Source organism: Diabrotica undecimpunctata, chromosome 6 (assembly GCF_040954645.1).
Source record: "Diabrotica undecimpunctata isolate CICGRU chromosome 6, icDiaUnde3, whole genome shotgun sequence".
Taxonomy (NCBI): domain Eukaryota; kingdom Metazoa; phylum Arthropoda; class Insecta; order Coleoptera; family Chrysomelidae; genus Diabrotica; species Diabrotica undecimpunctata.
The window spans coordinates 19,865,164-19,886,969 of record NC_092808.1 but is presented as its reverse complement, the minus strand read 5'-3'; the positions used below and the strand labels follow the sequence as shown (position 1 = coordinate 19,886,969).

The 21,806-nt window shown below is 31.0% G+C and overlaps 1 protein-coding gene across 1 annotated transcript in view; it reads right to left on the bottom strand.

The window, feature by feature from the left end:
* Positions 1 to 20,802, bottom strand: part of LOC140443257 (uncharacterized) — a 30,090-nt gene extending 9,288 nt beyond the window's left edge. Inside the window, exon 1 of the mRNA XM_072534400.1 lies at positions 20,400 to 20,802. Coding sequence (XP_072390501.1) covers positions 20,400 to 20,634 — 235 coding nt within the window. The 5' untranslated portion in view covers positions 20,635 to 20,802. The remainder of the gene's footprint in view (positions 1 to 20,399) is intronic.
* Positions 20,803 to 21,806: the final 1,004 nt, after the last annotated feature.

Here is a 21,806-nt window from a genome sequence, read left to right as displayed (position 1 = left end):
TATAATTTGTAATTGTTAATAAAAATTTCTAATTATTTAATATTATTGTTTCTTTATCTACATAATATATTTTATCCTATTATCAATTTGCGATATTTTTTGCCTATTGAATTGTTTTATCGTTATAGTTTATTTATTGTTTTTCTTATGGTATTAAAAATGAATCTCTTGTTGTCGGCGTCCTTTTGATTTGCGAGTTGAAAGTATACTATTGTGGCACGGGTATGAACGGATATCCCAACATTTTACTTTGCGACTAGCCGCAACCTCAATTCTGTGTCATACCGAGAAGTTATTTACTTAATATATATTTCAATTATGTGTTATATTTGCTTGGGTATATAATATAATACGTATTACTTTTGTCACTTCTCTTTTTTCATTCCCTTGATACCCTCTAATTTCTTAAAGATTAATAAACTATGTTCCTAATTAGCACCACGAGTCACTTAACTTTGTATTTATACCTAAATTAATTTGAAAAGTTACATTAAACATTTATCTTTTATAATAAAAGCGTTCCCAACATAGCGTAAAAAGCATTTAATAAGTTACATATTATTTGGGTTTTAAACGATTTCAATTAATGCAAAAACGTTTTTATCACACGGCATTTTACAAGGAACATTTATGTTAAAATATGGAATGCAAAATGCTGTAATACATATAATGTTTCGAATTTCAGTAAAAGAATTTTACATATAATTTTAGATTTGCTAATATTTATTATTTCAGTTTGTATTTTCTTTACTCATAAAATTAATTATTTAAGAATAGTAAGTGATTACTTAAGTCGGGTGATACACGATGAGAATTGTTGCGATCTTTTTGGGATTTCCTAGTAGGTATAAAGCGCGCTATCTTTTTCTAATGCCAGTGTAAGATGGCTTAAAAAAAGATAGCGGCGCATTGGTAATTTTTCTATTCTGACAAAATTCTCATCGTGTGCCCCGGGACATAATAGCATTCTTTTAATTTATATAGTTTTTGTTTACGTTTGTCTAATAAGCTTGCTGTAAAATAAACATTTATATAATATTTTTATTTTATTACCCAAATTACCAAAAATTCTTCATTTGCATATTCTGTTGATTATATTTTTTAAATATAGCTAAATTTAAATTAAAATACATAACATATTTAACCACATTCGTAATAGGTGTGTGTCATTTCTATACATTATGCAATTTGCTTGTGCATGTTTATTTTTATGTTTAATGTTTGTATTATATTTTATTTAACATGTGCAAACGATTTAGTTTACAACACAACAGGAGGTCATCATTCAAAGAAACAAGTTACCTTCCCGTTCCGCCCAGTTTTTATTGCTTGAGGAATGGGTACCATTTCTGTTATTTTGTTTTTCTGGGAAATATTTTTTTTAAATCAATTTGAGGGTTTCGTAAGATTAAAATAAAATTAATTCGAATATTACTTTTATGTAGAAAATAAATACAATTTCCTCTCATTGCTGTTATTGTAAGGAGTTTAGAAATGAAATACGTGGTATTGCCGTTTAAATATTTTTATTACTTTTGTATTTCTTTGCCTATCTATTAAAAAAGTTTCTAATAAATTAGTAGTAAACAAACCCTTTATTTGAATATTTCCGTGTAAATAGTATTGAAAACACGCCCCATGAACTTTATCTAATTATATAATTATTATTACTGCAGATATTATTTAAATAAGATGTAAAATTTATAAGAAAATTTTGTAAAAACTTTAAACTATTAAATTAATAAAATATTTTTCATTGACGTTCAGTGTATGGTATTAAAACAAGAATTAGGTAATACTTTGTGATCAGGTTATATTATTTAATATTAAATGGATACAAAATTACAATACTATTAATGTTAATTTAATTACAAGTTATTTAGTTCGGTTTTTTTGAATATAAATTTTGGATATACACTTTTATCTTAAGCCACGACTTGTTACTTAAAACTTTTTTATTTTCTTGTATTAACTGCTCACATTCTCTTTTCTTTGGAGGTCTCTTAGTTGTAATATGGTCTTTAAAAAATTCAGTTACAAGTTTTTTTTGTTCCATTGTCCAAGGAACTAGTGTCCTTGATTTCTTTGCCTTATGTTCGGATACGGGAACGGAAGATACAAAACTTTGGGTACTGGTTGATGGAAGAGAATTATCAATTGTAACAGGAACCCGGTCATTTATATCCATATCTGAATCCTCGGAATTTGAATTTAATAAATTTTCATTCAAATTTACTTCAATCTCATCTATGGACTTTCCCTTATATTGGGCACCATTACCACTTTCCATTAAAAGTAATAACTTTGTAATTTTTGCCGTTTGGTAAATATCGTTGGGCAATCTATACGACTTTTTATGTACCTCCGTTGTGTGGCCCATAAACGTCGAAAGTTGTTCCAAATCATTCTCTGTCATGCTAAACACCTGAGTAATCGTGGCTAAATGCTTCCGTAGCCTGGTTGAAGTGATAGCTCGGGGATTTTTGACACCGCTCCTTGAAACTATTTTACTCAGAGTTTTATATCCACAAATTGGTGTCTGGTATCCCGGCCTTCCAAAAAGGTAAGGATTATCGTCGGAAATAAAATTGGACCTGTGTTTTAACATGACATCTATATGATTTTGGACTTCTGGGCTAAACAACACAGGTACTCCTCTACCACGCTTTCCCCTTATAACTACTCGCTTAAATTTTTTAACCAAAATTTTTTCGCTGGCTGTTAAAATATTGCCGAACTCTTCATATTTTTGGTCATTACAATTTGTTTCGCTGCATTTGTAATAAAATAGCGGCATCCTTTCAAGCTCTCCAGGCCTTCGCCTATTCAATATTATTACTTGGCAAAATATTATTTCTACCAACGACGTATATGCTTCTGCATTTAAATTAGTTGATTGCAATTTTGAAATAGCGGCTACTGCCTTTTCTAATAAATATTTTTTTAGAATATTTAAATCCGACGATAACGGAACAAGTGTTATCTTATTCCACTTCTTAATACTTAAGTCATTAGCGGCCTGGCTGCTTATTTCATATCTCCAATGAGATTCAAACAGCTTTATTAGTGTTTTTAAATTTGCCTCCGCCTCACCGGCTGCTATTGTCGAATAAAATTCTTTTCTTTTGAGGACAAATACGATAGCTATTTCGCAGCATTGTTTAAGGGTCGTAGCAATATTCAAGGCAAAAGTTGGCGATTTGAATACTTGGTTCGTTTCGTCGTAATTTGCAACAATTTTGGTGGCTTGCACAAACAGGTCAAAGTTGGCTGGTTGAAGAGAGTGAAACAAATTTCGAACATTATTGTTCAATTTTTTAATTTCAATTAGTATTTTTGCCAGCTCTCGCATTTTTCTTGATGCAACATTAACGAAATGTGCTTCCCTATGTACCGATATGTAGCGAGAGCCAAATGCACATATCAGTTCATCCTTTTTGGCTACAAGGGAAACAGAATCTGGTCGCATCCGCGGAAAAACCTGATTTCTTAATCGCTCATCAACTTTTGTTTGTTTGGTCAAAAAGTTTTGACCATCGGACTGAGCAGTCTTTGAACTGCTGTTAAGATTTTTTGCACAAACTTTTCTGTGTTTCCACAATTGTTTTTTTGAATAAAATCCATAACAATTTGTGCATGGTAAATAATCTTCTTCATTTAAAAGTACCGATGTCTTTTGTGGTCTTTTGCAGCCTTCAGAATTTATAATAAAATTGCCTTTTTTGCGCAAATTTGCTAAAAGTTCTTTCCTTTCGCGACTGTTCTTTGGTTTAGACAATATGCGCTGGACCTCAATTTCGTCGGAATGGTTTCTCTCGATATGGCGAGAAAACTGTAAAACCATTGTATCACAAAAGTAACAATGGTTCTTAAGACGAATGCGCTTTGCTTGGTTCATAGGATGATCTTCCGAAATTTCAGGATCCTGGTTTTCGATTTCGGTGTCGGATTCTAAATTTAAATTTTCATTGTTCAATGGGTCCTAAAAATTTAAATATATTAGTAATTTAACACGAATCAATAAGTAATTAATCTATTAGTTCACCTCTAAGGCAACATCCTCCGATGAACATGAAACTGCATCGCTCTCAGAAGAGCTACTTTTGGTTGATTCATCCATTCCGAACTCAGGGTCTTTATCTGAATCATAGTATTCAGTACTATCCTAAAAGCCAAAAAAAACAGAGTAATTAATTTATTTATTATTTTTCATTTTAATAATCTTACGGATACATCTGAAGGTGCAAAATCATAAATAGAAGCAGGCAGCTCAGTAATTGATGTTTCGGTCTCAGTTTTGCTACATATTTCATTGGTTTCCTAAAACAAAAATAATTTACAAGTCGTTCTGATAAAAACATTGCATAAATTTACCGATTCATCAGAACTATAATCGGCTACAAGTTTAACAGGCTCACAACTTATGGGGAATGATATTTTTCCTTCAACATTATTTATCTCAGGATTTAAAATTTTAGGAACAGACGCGCAATTGCTGTCTTTTGCTACCTACAAAGCGACAAATTTTTATTAAAGAATATTAGACTGCCTTAAGATATATAAGTATATACTTCGAGGTCAACAAATGTGTTTGAGGAAGATTGATGATCATCAGCTTTCTAAAATTTACCAAAAATATATTACATATTATAGATCTCGTAAAGGTAAAACATCAACAAACCTTATGTTCTTTTTTTGGACAATTAGAAGTGAATTGTAAACCTAAAAAAAAATTAATACATGGCGATAAACAAGGCAATAAAAAACTGAATAATACAATCGGTTCTATTTTGGCGAGTTTTGTTTTATTAAAAACCCTACTAGAATAAATTCTGAACTTATATTAAGAAATAGCTACGATTAATTTATACTTTATAAATTATACTAAAATGACTGTCTTGTAGCTCGATAAATCAGTTATGTACTTATAAATATAATTCATAATTAGTTTATGATGCCATAATAAAAATAAGCAAAGTTAGTAACTCCTTTTAAGTCACCATAAGTGAAATATTTGAAATAAAATTCTTACGTTAAGAAATTTAATTTAAATTAAATACTAAATGATAAATTTGTAACGCGGAAACTTAATAGTCTAATCACATGTACTATTTATAGTTTCGTTTTATTTCGGAGCTTTGATATAGCCTTCCTAGTCACTAATAAATGGCCTATCGTGCGTGCGTTACATAGCTTGAGTTGCATTATTGCTTAGGTAATTTTCGGGAAAACCCTGTTCCTAAGATTCAGTACACAAAGCGCTGGTCAAATAAAAACCTTTTAAGGGTAGAAATATGTAATCTTAATATTTATTACAGTAAGTAGGTAAAATTTTTGAATGACTCAAATTCATTCGTAGCCTGTAAAATATCCGTCAATGAAGATTTTTACATACTATTTATATTAAACTCTAATTTATATTAAAACTATTTTTTTTATTGTGAAAAAGCATATCATAATAATATTTATAAACTTGTTATATATAAATAAGTCTATGTGTTAGATATATTATTTTTGAATTTTCACCAATGGAAATGTTCGTTATTTCACATAGTATTATTTTTTAAATTATCTTTTACATGTCAAAAATAATAAATTTTCTTATATCGTTACTACATGTCATTTTCCTTTATTTAGCAAAAATTATTTCGATACGTTGTGTAATTGTTTAAAGTCTGATCAAATAATATATAGGTTTCTATTATTTCTATAGCTGCTTTTTTAATATATGGCCACTTAGTTACTTTCAAATAGTTTATTAAATAACTTAATATATATTTCGGCTTCTTAAGTTAACTTCAGAAGTATAATAAGGAGCTTAGCTAAACAAGTTAATATTATTCCAAAATAATATACAGCCACAACAAAAGTGAAAAACAAATAGTGCGGGTAGGGGTATTTTTTATTTACATCAAAGGGCAGGTAGACAACTTTAAAGTGGCGACGAAAATAAGGCAATATAATTCATTCATAAGGGGTTTCCCTTGTCTAATTGCTTTATGGCTTTCAAAGGTTTTTAAAAGATCTAGTTTTAAGCCGTTATTGACCATATGTATCACTTTTAAATTGTCTATGAAAAATGGTGTGTTTGTTTTTGAACATATGTTTCGCTACGTTATAATTTGTTTTATGTAACCGCAAAGAATTTAAATGCTCCTTAAATCTAAATTCAAAGTTACGTACGGTTTTCGCGATATATACATATATAAAGAGTCAGAAGAATTGCAGATTATTTTATAGATTCCGCTTTTAATATTTTATCTTTATTTCCTAATTTGTTGTTGATCAATATCTTTTTTAAAGTATAGTTGCTGTAATAAGCTGCAGTGATTTTTAATTGTTTTAATTTTCTGAATGTTGACCTAACTTCCTTATTATTCTTTAATTATTTTATAGCAAGCTTATTAGACAAACGTAAACAAAAACTATATAAATTAAAAGAATGCTATTAAGTCCCGGGACACACGTTGACAATTTTGTCAGAATTGAAAAATTCCCAATGCTCCGCTATCTTTTTTTAAGCCATCTTACACTGGCGTTAGAAAAAGATAGCGCGCTTTATACCTACTAGGAAATCCCAAAAAGATCGCAAAACTTCTCATCGTGTATCACCCCACTAAGAGGCCCTAATAAGTCGAAATAAAGGTTTTTAATAAGCTAATTGAACGTAACCAAGTGCTTTCTATTCGTTCCTTGATGTATCTAAAATATTCTTTCAATAAGTGATTACAGCTGAATTAATCGAATTTATGTAAAATTCATTTTGTCGAATTAACTAAACAAAGTCAACATTTCTTTAGTTTTATTAATATTAATTTGAACGGTACATCATAAATATCATTATATGATTTACAGTAATTAGTTTAAAATAAATAAATTTCATAGAAATAATTTAACTTATAAAAATTATTCTAATCGATTACAAAAGAGCGTTTGATAGTCTTTTGAAATTAACACGAACGATATTCGTGAAAATAGCGCTTTCGCTTTCTTCTTACCCTATACCGTTACTGTTTTAATAAAACGGTAAATTCTTTACCTCATAATCTATTACTGTTATTTAAAATAACTATTGCATATATAAGATTGTTTTTTTTTGTCAATTGTTGAAAAAATCGCTGTTTTTTATTTGAAGGTAAACCGGAACTCTTAAGAATTCATAGGTTTATTATTAAAATAACATCAATGTTAATTCTAGGTATTTTATTATTGCCGTTTTATTGTAAATTCGGGCTTTAGACACGAAAATGGTATAAATTCATTTGTATATACAAATATATTTTTTGCCGCAATTAAAGTAATAATGAGTATAATGGTTTTTTATTGTACAGTAGTATGAATAAGCGCTTGTAAATATTTAGATCCAAAAGCATAAACTAGAACATGAATTATGGGTGTACGGGACTTAGTATATTTTTTAAATTTAACTTTATATTAATATTTGATTTATAAAAATGAGATATAGAACAAATATTTACCTAGCATATAATATAAACGCAGCAATTTCTTGAAAATATAAAATAAAAAAAAATTAAGTTCAAAATAGTTCGATTGTATTTTTAATTTAAGAAAAGGAAAATTATTGAAAATATGCATATTACAAAAAATATATTCTTTGTACTTACCCGCTAATTCCAACATTTTCTGGGCGCGCGAAGAATTCATCACAATTTATTTATCAACACGAGTATCAATAAAAGTAACTATTCACAACAGCACAACTTCTGTAATAAGACTTTTTCGAATTGCAGGGTTGACAAATTACGGGGTGCCGAATGTACGATCAAATGTCGTAGAATGTATACTTTGAAATATACGCGGCGATACTAGAGACATTTGCGGAAAAAAATGTAACTACAAATACACCCAAATTTTTATTTTACTATTAATTTGGCACCCCCCTAAAACTGTGTTTGTTGCTTAAATATTATGATTTTCTAGCTTTTCAACACAAAAAACTTTCGGCACCCGATATACGGGTACCAAAAGGAGGTGGGTGCCATATCATATGAAAATTTGGAAATGTATGGGTGCCATATGGATAGTCAGATATATATATATATATATATATATATATATATATATATATATATATATATATATATATATATATATATATATATATTGATTCATAGTATCAGCAATCGGTCTGTACGAAACAAAACTATTTGTTCTGTCTCAATATTTCGTCACGATTTTGTGACTTCTTCAGGAGAAAACTGTAAATTTATTAGAATAATTAATTATTATATGTAAACAAAGTGAATATTTCAATACTTACAACTATAAGAATAAAAATTTAAATTTTTTTAACATATCTAAATAAATGACATTTTTATTTGATTTTTATTTAGTAGTTATAGTAACCGCAATATTTTATAGAGTGAATTCCCATTGTACAATTTTTAGTAAATAAGTTAAAATAAACAATTATTATAATTGATGGTATGTAGTCAGTTATTGTAATACCGATATTTAGGAATGGAATAAAATTATAGGTACAGTTACTAGAGAATTACTAAGTTTGTTTTTAAAGGTTAAAATCTATCTATATTGTTTAGTATGTTGCAGTAGACATTACTTAAATGATTGGTGTCTGTATTATAATTGATAGTTTCAGGAGTTTTATTAATGTGTACCATTTCAAGGAAAAGCCGATTTTTATAATTATAAACTTGTTCCAAGATTTTTACATTATTAAAGTCAAAGTGAATTAATGAATTTGGAGTTTTATAATTATAATGAGTAATATAATTTACAGAATAAATTGCAGTCAAAGTCAACAGTGGCTTAAACAACGTGTCACTCAACACAAAAGTGACTGTAACATACGAAAAAACTCTCGTGCCTTAGTGGACTACCACTTGAAGACAGGACATAACTTTGACTTTAATAATGTAAAAATCTTGGAACAAGTTGATAATTATAAAAATCAGCTTTTCCTTGAAATGGTACACATTAATAAAACTCCTGAATCTGTCAATTATAAGACAGACACCAATCATTTAAGTAATATCTACTGCAACATACTAAACAATATATAATATGATAGATCTTAACCTTTAAAAACAAACTTAGTAATTCTCTAGTAACTGTACCTACAATTTTATTCCATTCCTAAACATCGGTATTATAATAACTGAATACATGCCATCAATTATAATAATTGTTTATTTTAACTTATTCACTAAAAATTATACAATTGGAATTCACTCTATAAAATATTGCGGTTACTATAACTACTAAATAAAAATCAAATAAAAATGTCATTTATTTAGATATGTTAAAAAAATTTAAATTTTTATTCTTATAGTTGTAAGTATTGAAATATTCACTTTGTTTACATATAATAATTAATTATTCTAATAAATTTACAGTTTTCTCCTGAAGAAGTCACAAAATCGTGACGAAATATTGAGACAGAACAATAGAGTTTTATTTCCTACAGACCGATTGCTGATACTACAAATCAATATTTAAAACAGTACGGTCGAAAAATAATTTGAAGTGTGTGTGTGTGTGTGTATGTAAAACCCTCTTAAAATTTTACGAATTATTGAGTATTTGAAATATCAAATGGTTCGAAATTTGTGACAGAAAATAAATAAAACTTCGAATTATTAAGTGTTGATCAATTATTATTTATTAACTGCTGTTCTATAACGATGACAAACGTTTAGAGGTACATTCGTGTACATACATGTATGTACTCATACTTAATGTGAATTAATCAATCTTTCGAATGAACTGTATTAGACTGGTTTGCTTCACAGCACATTGCTGCTGCTCAGACTGCTCAATAATTTCTTTTAAGAGAAAAAGTGCCTGAAATGCTTTTTCATCACTTTCGTTTTGTAGACAGAAGGTTTGTACGATATCGAATGAGGATCTTGCTTCCTTAACTAACACCTCTGCCAAAAGTTCTGATGTATCGTACTCATCTTTATCGTTACTTTTTTCATTCTTATCTGTCGCAGATAAAATTTCGCCATCAGTTAGTGAACCTGAAACATCTTCATCCAATTGAACAAAGTAGGAAAAACTCACACCGCTGATGTCAACCAACGATTCTATTGCTAGTTCATCATCCATAAGTATTGGAAAATTTTCCTGATCTTTTTTTAAAAAACCGGATGTTTTGAAGCAATTGAGAATTGTTAGGAGTGTTACACCTCTCCATGAATTATCAATCGGTAAAATAGTTATCAGAACCGTGATATTTGCAGTTAGCTGCTTGTCGAGAGATTCTAAAACGAGCTTAACAATTTCTTTGCGATAGAACGTCTTAAAATTATGGATAATCCCTTCGTCCAATGGTTGCAATTTGGAAGTTGTATTTGGCGGAAAGAAATAGAGTTCCACGTTGGACAATGTAGGAGGACTGTTGTGGACAGTGCAATTGTCTAAAAATAGCAAAATTTTACGCTTCTGCCGTTTCATTAACCCGTCCCCATTAACTGTTAAAAGTCAAAAGTTCTGTCGTCCTCCAAGCTTACATGTTAGCACGATAATACGTAGGAAACGATTTCACACCTTTGAAACATCGATGTTTCATTGATTTTCCTATCACTAAAGGTTTAAGTTTTTCCGATTCGTCCATATTTACTGCAAGTAAAACCGTCAACCTCTCTTTACTATGTTTTCCCCTATGACATTTTTCATCTTTAAAAGGAAGCGTCTTGTCCGGTAAACATTTGAAAAATAGGCCAGTTTCATCAGTATTATAAATGTCTCGGGCATGATAGTTTTCAATCAAGATCTTCAATTTACCGTGCCAATCTAAGCAAACTGCATCATCAACACTTCCACTTTCCCCACAAACTTTTTTAAATACAACTCCATTTCTCTTTTTGAAACTTGTAAGCCACCCTGCACTTGCCTCAAAGTTTTTGATGCTTAGAGTAGACGCGAACTCTTTTGCTTTTTCCTTCAAAAAGTTTCCGCTTATAGACGCTTTTTGCCCTGTACACTGTCTTAGACAAATGACTAGAATTCTTCCAGACGAAGAAATTTACCTTTAGTAGTTCTTTTCCGTACTCCAGCAGTTTGAGCAGCATTAATTTTCTCCTTGTGCTTATTATGGTTGAGAGAGTACTCAGATGAATCTTAAATTCTTTTACGACATCACTTTTCTTCTCATCTTCCTCTACTTTTTGGATTAACCTCTTCTTTTCAGCAATTGTCAAACATTTATACGGTCTAGGGCTCATTACAAACAAAATTTTAATCTATATACCAACGAAAGAGTAACAGTAACTAATAACTAAACAAACCAATTCGTGAGATGTGTGAGTCAAATATGTAGTCAAATTAATCATAACAGAAACAAAGGCGCGTTGGTACATACGATCTTTTCTCCTCTTTCTCTCTGTAACTTTGAATTGTCGAGTGTTGGACGCCGATGAGTTCAAATTAACGCGTCATTTTGTAATATAGCAATGATTTTTTTCGTTAGGATTACCAAGTACATCAAAACGTATTGATTTAGTTCGAAATATAAAGAGATTTTGTAGGGAACTCGTGATAACTTTAAATTATAGAGAGGTTCGAATTATCGCACGACTGAATTACCTGAGTCGACTGTATATCGATGGAAGGCAACCGTATATACGTATTCCTGACTATTGGTCGTCTTCAGTACGGTGCAGTCAAGTTAGAAAAAGAGCAGTTAACTAGGGAAACGATAATTTTTTATCACTTGTCATCTATTTCTCTTTTAATGTTTGTAAAGTTTTTCTCCAGCGTGTACTAGCAAATCTATTTTTAAAGCACTTGCATCACTAAACTTCTTAAAACAGGCTTAAAACAACTTCTTTCACTTGTAAGGCTCTTCTACAGTGTGCACTCTCAAATGTCTTTTCAAAATCCTTGCTACGCTAAACTTCTTAAAACAAACTTCACACTTATAAGGTTTTTCTCCAGTGTGCATTCTCAAATGTGTTTTCAAATGAGTTGCTGTCCTAAACTGCTTAAAACAAATTTCACACTTATAAGGTTTTTCTTTAGTGTGTACTCTTATATGTTTTTTCAAACCATATGATTCACTAAACTGCTTAAAACAAACTTCACACTTGTAAGGTTTTTCTCCAGTGTGCACTCTTAAATGTTTTCTAAAATTACTTGCATCACTAAACTGCTTAAAACAAATTTCACATTTGTAAAGATTTTCTCCAGTATGCAGTCTTAAATGCCTTTTCAAAGCACTTGCATCACTAAACTTCTTTAAACAAATTGTACACTTATAAGGTTTTTCTCCAGTGTGCACTCTTAAATGTTTTCTATAACTACCTGCTTGACTAAACTGCTTAAAACAAATTTCACACGTATAAGGTTTTTCTCCAGTGTGTGTTCTTATATGATGTTTTAAATGACGTGCTTCACTAAACTGCTTGAAACAAATTTCACACTTGTGAGGTTTTTCTCCAGTGTGCGTTCTTATATGTTGTTTCAAATGATGTGCTTCACTAAACTGCTTGAAACAAATTTCACACTTATAAGGTTTTTCTTTAGTGTGCACTCTTACATGTTTTTTCAAACTATATGATTAACTAAACTGCCTAAAACAAATTTCACACTTGTGAGGTTTTTCTCCAGTGTGCACTCTTAAATGTTTTCTAAAAGCACTTGCATCACTAAACTGCTTAAAACAAATTTCACACTTGTAAGGCCTTTCTCCAGTGTGCATTCTCAAATGTGTTTTCAAATTAGTTGCTGTGTTAAACTGCTTAAAACAAATTTCACACTTATAAGGTTTTTCTCCAGTGTGCGTTCTTATATGTTCTTTCAAATGACGTGCTTCACTAAACTGCTTGAAACAAATTTCACACTTGTGAGGTTTTTCTCCAGTGTGCGTTCTTATATGTTGTTTCAAATGATGTGCTTCACTAAACTGCTTGAAACAAATTTCACACTTGTGAGGTTTTTTTCCAGTGTGCACTCTTAAATGTTTTCTAAAAGTACTTGCATCACTAAACTGCTTGAAACAAATTTCACACTTGTGGACTGTCTACAGATCATCAAAGAATACAACAGTCATGTGGTGTTGACGTTATGGATGGTCTAATCGGCAGATACCACATTCGACTGAAGACTCAAGACCCCATGTTACGAATATTTTAAATCGCCTGATTGACATGGCAGTGACCAATGCCTATCTTCTAGTTTCAAATTGCCACTGTTTCGCGAGCAAATAGCTGAGGGTCTCTGCAAATACGCACCAGTCCGTACTGTAGGAGGACCTCCAAATTGGACAGCCCAACCTAATATGTCTAGGACTGGAACAAACTCGCTTCGTCCACCAATGATGTGCGATATGACGATATAGATCATGATCCAGGTATACATAGCAACACTGGAAAGACAAGATGTTAATATTGTAAGAAGTCTGATACTCAAGTGTATTGCATGAAGTGAGGTCTGAATTTATGTATTACACCGGAAAAAAACTGTTTTTATGACTTCCATCATAGATAGTTAACGTTTTTTTATATATTTTTATTTTTTGTATTGTTTTACTCTTATTTTTATATTTTTTGTGCTTTTGTTTTTATTTCAACAATAAAAATGATTTATTTCGTTAATTTTATTCAAATAAAACCTCTTCTAATTTTTTACGCCTAAACTGTTATGACCTTCTAAAGTCAGTCTACCTTCTTCCTCATCTGGAGGTCAAACTATTGTTACGATAATTATCCTGGCCTAAAATAACCGTAAATATTATGACTAATGCTGTTATGTTGTAGATTTTACGAGAGCCTTCGATTAGCCGGCAGAAATTTACCTGAAATGATGAGTCAAGGGCCACTACCAGTTGAAAAACTAGTTGACCTGCTTCTAATCTATTCGATGGCGTTCCCGTTATGTTCGAGTCTGCTATAGGGAATTCCGGAACTAACGGAGGTTTATATAAAGGAAAAATTTTATATGGAGAGTTCAGTTAATTCTGAAGGCGCGCTCGCGAATATAAATGTCACGTTCGCTTTTTAATAAATTATGTATTTTTAGTGATAAATAAATTAATATCAGTTATTGTGCTTTTTAATAAATTTAGATAAGAACAAGACATTATAAATTAAATAGACATAAATAAATATCATTTCACTATAATAGATATTTAAAAAAAAAATGAACATGAAATTAATTGTAACGCTCATATTACCATAATTAGAAATTATTAGATATTTTGAACCATTTTAAAAAATACAGGATTAGAGGGTCAAAATCTATTTTTATATTTTAAGTTGGATAAACTGTAAACTGTTTATTTTAAGTTCATGCGCACTGTGTGCGACTGTTCAAGCTTTCAGCGCCATGTTGTTTGTTTTAATTTTTATTAAACTCTTCAAAAATCGTTTGTGATTTCATATATCTATATATATATATATATATATATATATATATATATATATATATATATATATATATATATATATATATATATATATATATGTTACGAGCAATGTCCGAAATTGTACAATCCTAGCATTGTACGGAAAATCTTGTCCACTTCTAGCATTGTACCCCTTTACTGTACAATCTCCGAAATGACATAATCGTCGGACTTTATATAAAAGAATGGCTGTACAATGTTCGAATTTCAATAAGTAGCCATGCGTCAAAGTTTGGGAGAATATGACAGATATCGATTCAGATCGATTTTTACTATTATTCACCATTTGTTATTGAAGACCACCAAACATCAATGAGGTCATACATCCATAATTAATTAGCGCTTCCGACTTCTGGATTGTAGGATTAAATTATTTTAAATTATCATACACATCTCTTGAAAATCTGAAATGTTTTACAAACATCTTCCCTGTATTATAGTGATTAAAATGTTTCATTAACATTATCACTGTATTGCAGAAAGATTTCTTCTTATTATTTATATTTTAGTTTGACACAGCCTTTTATCACATTGTCCTTTCGAAAAAAAAAAACAACTAGGTATATATAAATAGAAAATATACAAATATCAAATAATTAACAAGAAATGTTCGATTTTTAATTTGGTGTGTCGCTTGTCAATAATAATCGATTCGAATCGATGAGCGTTTCGATAACCATTTTTAATTTTGATCACTTCGGACATTGTACAGTTTGGGGGTACAATGCTAGAAATGGACAATGATTTTCGTACAATGCTAGGATTGTCCAATTTCGGGCTTTGCTCGTAACATATATATATATATATATATATATATATATATATATATATATATATATATATATATATATATATTAAACTAAAATCCTAATATAAATCATCAAACGCAAAGAGTAATTTATAATGTTTCATAATTTACAAAAAATTAATCAAAAAATAGATAATTGTTAATACTTTTAAGAAAGGTGCAGGAACGTGTTTAATAAAAAAACTTAAAAATAATAAGGCACCGGGCAGCGATGGTTTACCCGCACAGTGTCTAAAACCCGGAGAAGAAGCACTATACACTGTAGATCTATCTACAAGCTAATTTAAGGCAGTTGACAATACGAAACAATCCCAGATGAATGGAAAGAAGGGGTTAGTGTACCAATCCACAAAAAGCAATGTACTAACTACCAGGAAATAACGCGCCCAAATACCACCTAGAAAACCCTCGCAAATATTCTACTAGAAAGAAGCAAAACATATACAAAAGAAGTCATTGACCAGATATTCACAATAAAATAGATAATGGAAAAATGCTGGGAGTTTGATCGTGAGCTCCATCAAGGTGTATAGATTTTAAACAGACATTTGATAGAGTATGCATGGTGAGACTTGAGACAGCGATACAAGAACTTGGCTTTTCAAAAAAACTAGTTAATTTGAGAGTTGGACAATGATACCCAGAGACATTTGAAATAAACAATGGACTAAAACAGTGAAATCATCTCTCTCCACAACTCTTCAACGTAGCTTTGGAATACATAATCAGAAATATAAGAATGGAAAAACCTATTGCTGCAGTAATTCATCTAGAAGTGTCAAACTTACTGTTGGCATATTCAGACGATGTTGATCTAATAGTAAACACTAGATTAAGGATGAAGGAAACTTTATCAGGTTCGAGAAGGAAGTAGAGAAGATGGGGCTCCTAATCAGTGAAAAAGAGAATCGGACAGAATGTCACCATCAATGTCTCCAACTCTGAGCATGTCAGAGAATTTAAGTATTTTGAAACAACAAACAAAAGCTGAAGCCAATAGCGGATCACAAGAAATAAACAATAGGTACAAACTGGGAACAGATGTCTTTGTGTCCCTCAAAACCTTATAAAATAGAAACCACTAATAAAACGCATTAGATAGATCTAGGTATATAAAACAATCATAAGACTCATATATGTATGGTAGCGAAACGTGACTGATAACAAAGGTAAATGAAGCGCAACTACATATTTGGTAAAGAAAAATCTTAAGGAAGATATTTGCTCCGCACATTGATGAGAAGAACTAAGAAAGCTGTGTGTGTGTTTAGATTAATGACCTTGGTTTAGACCAATCAGCAAACTCAAAATTTTATTAAAATTATCATTTCCATAGATACAATTTCCTAGCTTTACCTGAGATGCATTATATTTTAATAAATACTAATAATTTTCAGTGTATTATTGTTATATTAAAATTTGAGCTTTTCTTTACTTTTTTGGCAAAGTTCACAAAAAAATGGGCACTTTTGAGGTGTACCCACTTGGTAAATAACTATCCATAATCGAATTACCTAATCATAACCAAGGTAATTAAAAAATAATAAACATCAATGACCTTTACTATTAAATTGGATAAAATCATATTGTTCTTTTAAAATCATCAAGAGTTCTACCCCTGTGCTACACCAGTACCAAACTTATTCCTATTATACTAAGCACTTATTACTGATATGATAAGGAGAGAAAGGGATTGATGTATATGTACATGACAATGCATGGGGAGGGATGGCGAGAGGTGGATGAGAGTGTGGTGGTATCAGTGTATTAAGTTAAATGGGACATTCACAACTGTAAGAACTATAGAGAGATAAATTTATAGTACAAGATCCCACTGGGAGATGACCACATTCATAACATAGTTCATCAAATTCACATTTTTTTATACATTTAAAATTAGGAGAATACATTGATATAAAGTGGCCAGTCAAAAAGTGACCACAAATATTTTTAGATCAATTAATAATAATTAATTTTTGACTAATATTTTATTTTGTTCATTTATTTGTTAAATAAAATATGCTGCTCGTGACATATATGCATGTTGTTTAAAAATTAATTACTATTAATTGAATTAAAAAATTTGTGGCCACTTTTTGACTGGCAACCTATTATCAATGTATTCTCCTAATTTTAAATGTATAAAAAATGTCAGTTTGATTAACTACATTATGAATGTTGTGATCCTGCAGTGAGATCTTAGACTATTAATGTCACACATAATAACAATTTGGGAGAAAACTGTAGAGCAAAGATTAAGCTAGAAAGGAGGACAATGGATGCCTTGCTTGCTTTGAGACAGTTACTAAAGAAATAAAGTGAGAAGAAAAGAGAGCTACACTTGGTGTTTACAGATTTTGAGAAGGCCTATGACACAGTTCCTAGGCAAAAGCTGTGAAGATGTATGAGAGAAATGGGTTCCTGAGAAGTATGCTCGTAAAGGATATATATGAGGGAGCTTACACTAAAGAAAGGACTTGAATTAGATTGACTGAAATTTTCCAGTGACAGTTGGTTTGCATCAAGGTTCTTCAGAATTACTACCTGCTTAATCTAGTCACAGGATATATGCTGGTTGGTTTAACTGGGAGCGAATGAGTAGGTTACTCTGTGATTGAAAAATCTTGGAGGGCTGAAAAGAAATATATAGAAGAGTGTGATGAGGTCTGCATTGGTATATCGACGGCTGAGAACCGTAGGGTTCCAAGCGACAGTTTGTACAAAACTCGTTTTTTAACAGAAATCTATTGTTTTTTAAATTCTGCATAGAATGGTATTGAAAGTTCTGCGATTCGTTGACAGATAGCGCCACAATCAACAGTGAAATCTAGTTCCAAGCGCACGAAATGGTTTAAAGTTAGAACTATATGGTTCCATGTATTATAGTGAGAGTATTGGTGAAAGTTACACGTGAGTTTTATCAGTTAAAATTATCATTTTCTTGTTTACAATGTCCTCTGTGTCCGAAAATGAATCTTGGGAGGATTATTGTAGCTCCGGTTCTGAATATCTTCCAGAAAAAGCCCATATATACTGTGCATTTACAGAAGAGTGATTCGGGCACACCACACTCTGATAAAAGAGGGAAAGGGACAAAAGATCGCATTTCAAGCAAAGAAAATAATTTTCAATTTTCCATATGTAGAAGCGCATTATTGCAGGAAAGATTCAAAAAAAAGATATCTAGACCCAACACTTAACGTAAAAAAAATTTATGAATTGTACATTAAAATGTGCAATGCAAACAATATACCTCCACAAGAGCTGTCGTTGTATAGACACATTTTTAATTTTGAGCATAATCTAGAGTTCTTGCAACCGAAAACGGATAGGTGTGACGTCTGCGAAGACTATAGATTGGCCAAAAAAGAGAAGAGGGTGCAGGCAGAAGAGCAACAGGCATATAATTCCCATATTAGAAAGAAATTGATAATGCGCCAAGAACGTGAAAATAACAAAAAAACAGAGAACTCAAACTGTGAACCAGAACCTATGTTCTGGAAATGTATCTGGAATGTACGTATGTATCTGAAAAATGTCATAAATCTACCTAAATCTGAAGTCTATGTGCTGTTTTACAAACAGAAATTAAACGTATACAATCTGACAGCTCAGTTCTGTTGATTCAGAAGTTTACTGTGCAGTATGGCCAGAAACATTATGTGGGAGATCAAGCAATGATTTGTCTAGTGCCCTAATACAAATTTTAGAGAAAGTAGTTTTAAAACATCCAGAAATAAATGAGATAATCACGTGGAGTGATAGTTGTGTTCCTCAGAACAGGAACTCCCTGATTTCGGTAGCAATCACTGACTTCCTTAACAGACATCCTAATATCCAAATGGCAACTATGAAATACTCCATACCTGGTCATTCGTGCATACAGGTTGTCGATAATATCCACTCTCGCATAGAAATAGCTATGAAGGTTACGAATATTTGGTCTCCACTAGCGTTTATTAGACTATTGTTAAAAGTCAACAAACGAAAGCCATTCTGTGTGATTAATATGAAACCAATACACTTTAAAAACTTCAAAAAAACAGCATCATTATACCAATATAATAAAATACCTTACACTAAAGTATGTCGACTACGTTTTGTGCAAGGAGACATGTTTACTTTTCAGTATAAGCTAAATGATCACAGCGCCGAGTTTTCTACAGTCAATGTTAGTAAAGTTACCAGCAGTATTAGGAAGAAACAGAGAGTGGTTCCCATAAACAATTCCACTGCTAACTTTGTAGTAGCTTAGGCCGATAACACAAAACCCAAATATCTGACTGCGAAAAAGCTTGAGCATATTGAGTTTCCGTATAAATGGATGTCACTGGAAGATCAGAATTACATGGAATGTTTGATTTCTGAAATGAAACAGTTTATAAAAATAAAAGTTAATTTTCTACTCTTCGTTAATTTTCTTCTTCCTTTGATCCTTCCAACGTCATGATATAGGCTATTATTGTTAAAGGCAATAAAGTCTACGATGATGACATAATATGTCATAATATGACATTTTTAAAACTTCAAATTTATTGAGGGACACAAAGTTCCAAGTACAGCTGTTACAGTGCCCTAAGGTTCCAAGTACAAGTGTAACATTTTGAAAAAACCATGAAATTTGCATTTTATACCACAACGACAGCATTGTTTTAAGAATCACTGTATTACCAAATCATTAAACAATAAATATATAACATATCTGACAAGGTACAATTGTCAAAGCCGTTTTATTTGACAGCAAACTTTAAAATTCGTCTCCTGAAATTTTTTGTAAATGTCGCTTGGAACCCTATGGTTTTCAGCCCTCGATATGGTGGTGAGCTACAGACTTTAAAGAAGGTCCAGGAAAAGAAGATGGAGGTAACTGAAGTGAAAATGTTACAGTGGATGTTGGGTAAGACTAAAAGGGACAAGACAGCCTAAAAAAAGATTCAAGAACAAAGACTGCAATGGTTTGGAAATGTTAGACGTAGAAATAAGAACTATGTGGGATGAAGAATAGAGCTGTTAAAAATTGAGTGAAAGAGGGGTAGAGGAAAAGAGAGAATAAGGAGAATATGGAAGGACTGTGTGTTAGAGATCTTGAGAAAGGTTTAAGTGAAGAAGACAAGAAGGAGAGTAATGAATGACAGAAAAGTAAGGAACAGGGACCCCTGAAAAAGGAAAATGAGTAGGGAGAAAGAAACTTCTGATACTAACCTTTTTGAGGTTTTTGGTTGTCTTCAAATGGGTTTAATTTATTTCTATCTTGGTATATATCAATATTTGTAGAATACTCCTTTAAGTCTAAAGAATCATATGTATCATGTGGACTTTGTCCATTGGATTCCTCCTTAATTTCACATTTAAAGACATCCAGAAGATCATCATCTAAGTCACCATACTCTATTTCTACTTTACAGGTCTCCTCACTAAATTCTTGTTTTACTTCCATTTTAAGCTTGATTTTATGTACTTCGATACAAATGCTATGTCAATATAAAATATAAATGATTATTCATAAGGTAGTTAACGGGGTTTATAATTATACCAAAGAAAGAATATAGACATAGACGCTATATAAGCGTCTATATTCTTTGCTTATACTCTGGTTGCTAGGTGATCTGTGCTCTGGTTAACTTTAAGGAAAGTACAAGCTGAATATAGCCGCAGCCGCAAATGTCAACCATGGAAAGTAATCTTTCCGTTTGGCAGTGTTGGCATGTTTTTATAAATGTATGTTGTGTTGTATAGAAAAGTACATTTTGATTATAGTTATTATGAATTCTGCAATTTTTAATTTATATAAAACAAGAACGAGTAAATATTTGTTTCTTTGGAGACTAATTGCAGTTAATTATTTATGTTTTATAATTTAATATAATTATAATTTTTTTTGGCAATTGCCAGTTAATAGATTAGATAGGATATATTTGGCAATCGACAATATCAGTACGTTTCGATAGTGATATAAAATCTAAAAATCATTGTACAATCATCAGAGTGAAGCAGAATTCATTAATGTAAATTTTATCCCCGTAGACATCGTTCCGTCTTACTATACTATGGTTTGTTTTTTAACCAGGAGTAATTCAAATTTACCGCGCCATAATGATTGTTTGTAATTGGTCCAACCGCAGGCAAGTTTACTCCATTAAATTATGACATTATAACATTTATGAAATTTTAAAATTCAAAATTTATATCGATGATTTTTTGTATTTTCTGCGTTATTTCTTTAATTTTTAAATTTTTCGTTTGCATTTATATAAAAAAAAAACAGTTCTTTTCAGAACTATTTAGCGACGTATTGGTGTTATTAAGATAACAATGTGGATTCAATGCCAAGTACTAGTGGTAATTATCCTTCTCCATCTAAAAATGCCGAGCAGATTTGGGTCATTTATCATCAAATAAAAAACAACCGCCCAGATCTTCCAAATATGTGTCGTTCATTATTATATACATTCTTGAAGCAAATCAATTTTAAGTAAGTAAATATGGGTTAGCCACAAATACCTATATAGTAAATAAATCGTAAAAAAAATCGGTTGCCTGTAAAGTCGGTTTTACGGGCGAAGATTTTACGTGACAACGTCTTTTTCTCGGTAGAATATTTATTGATAT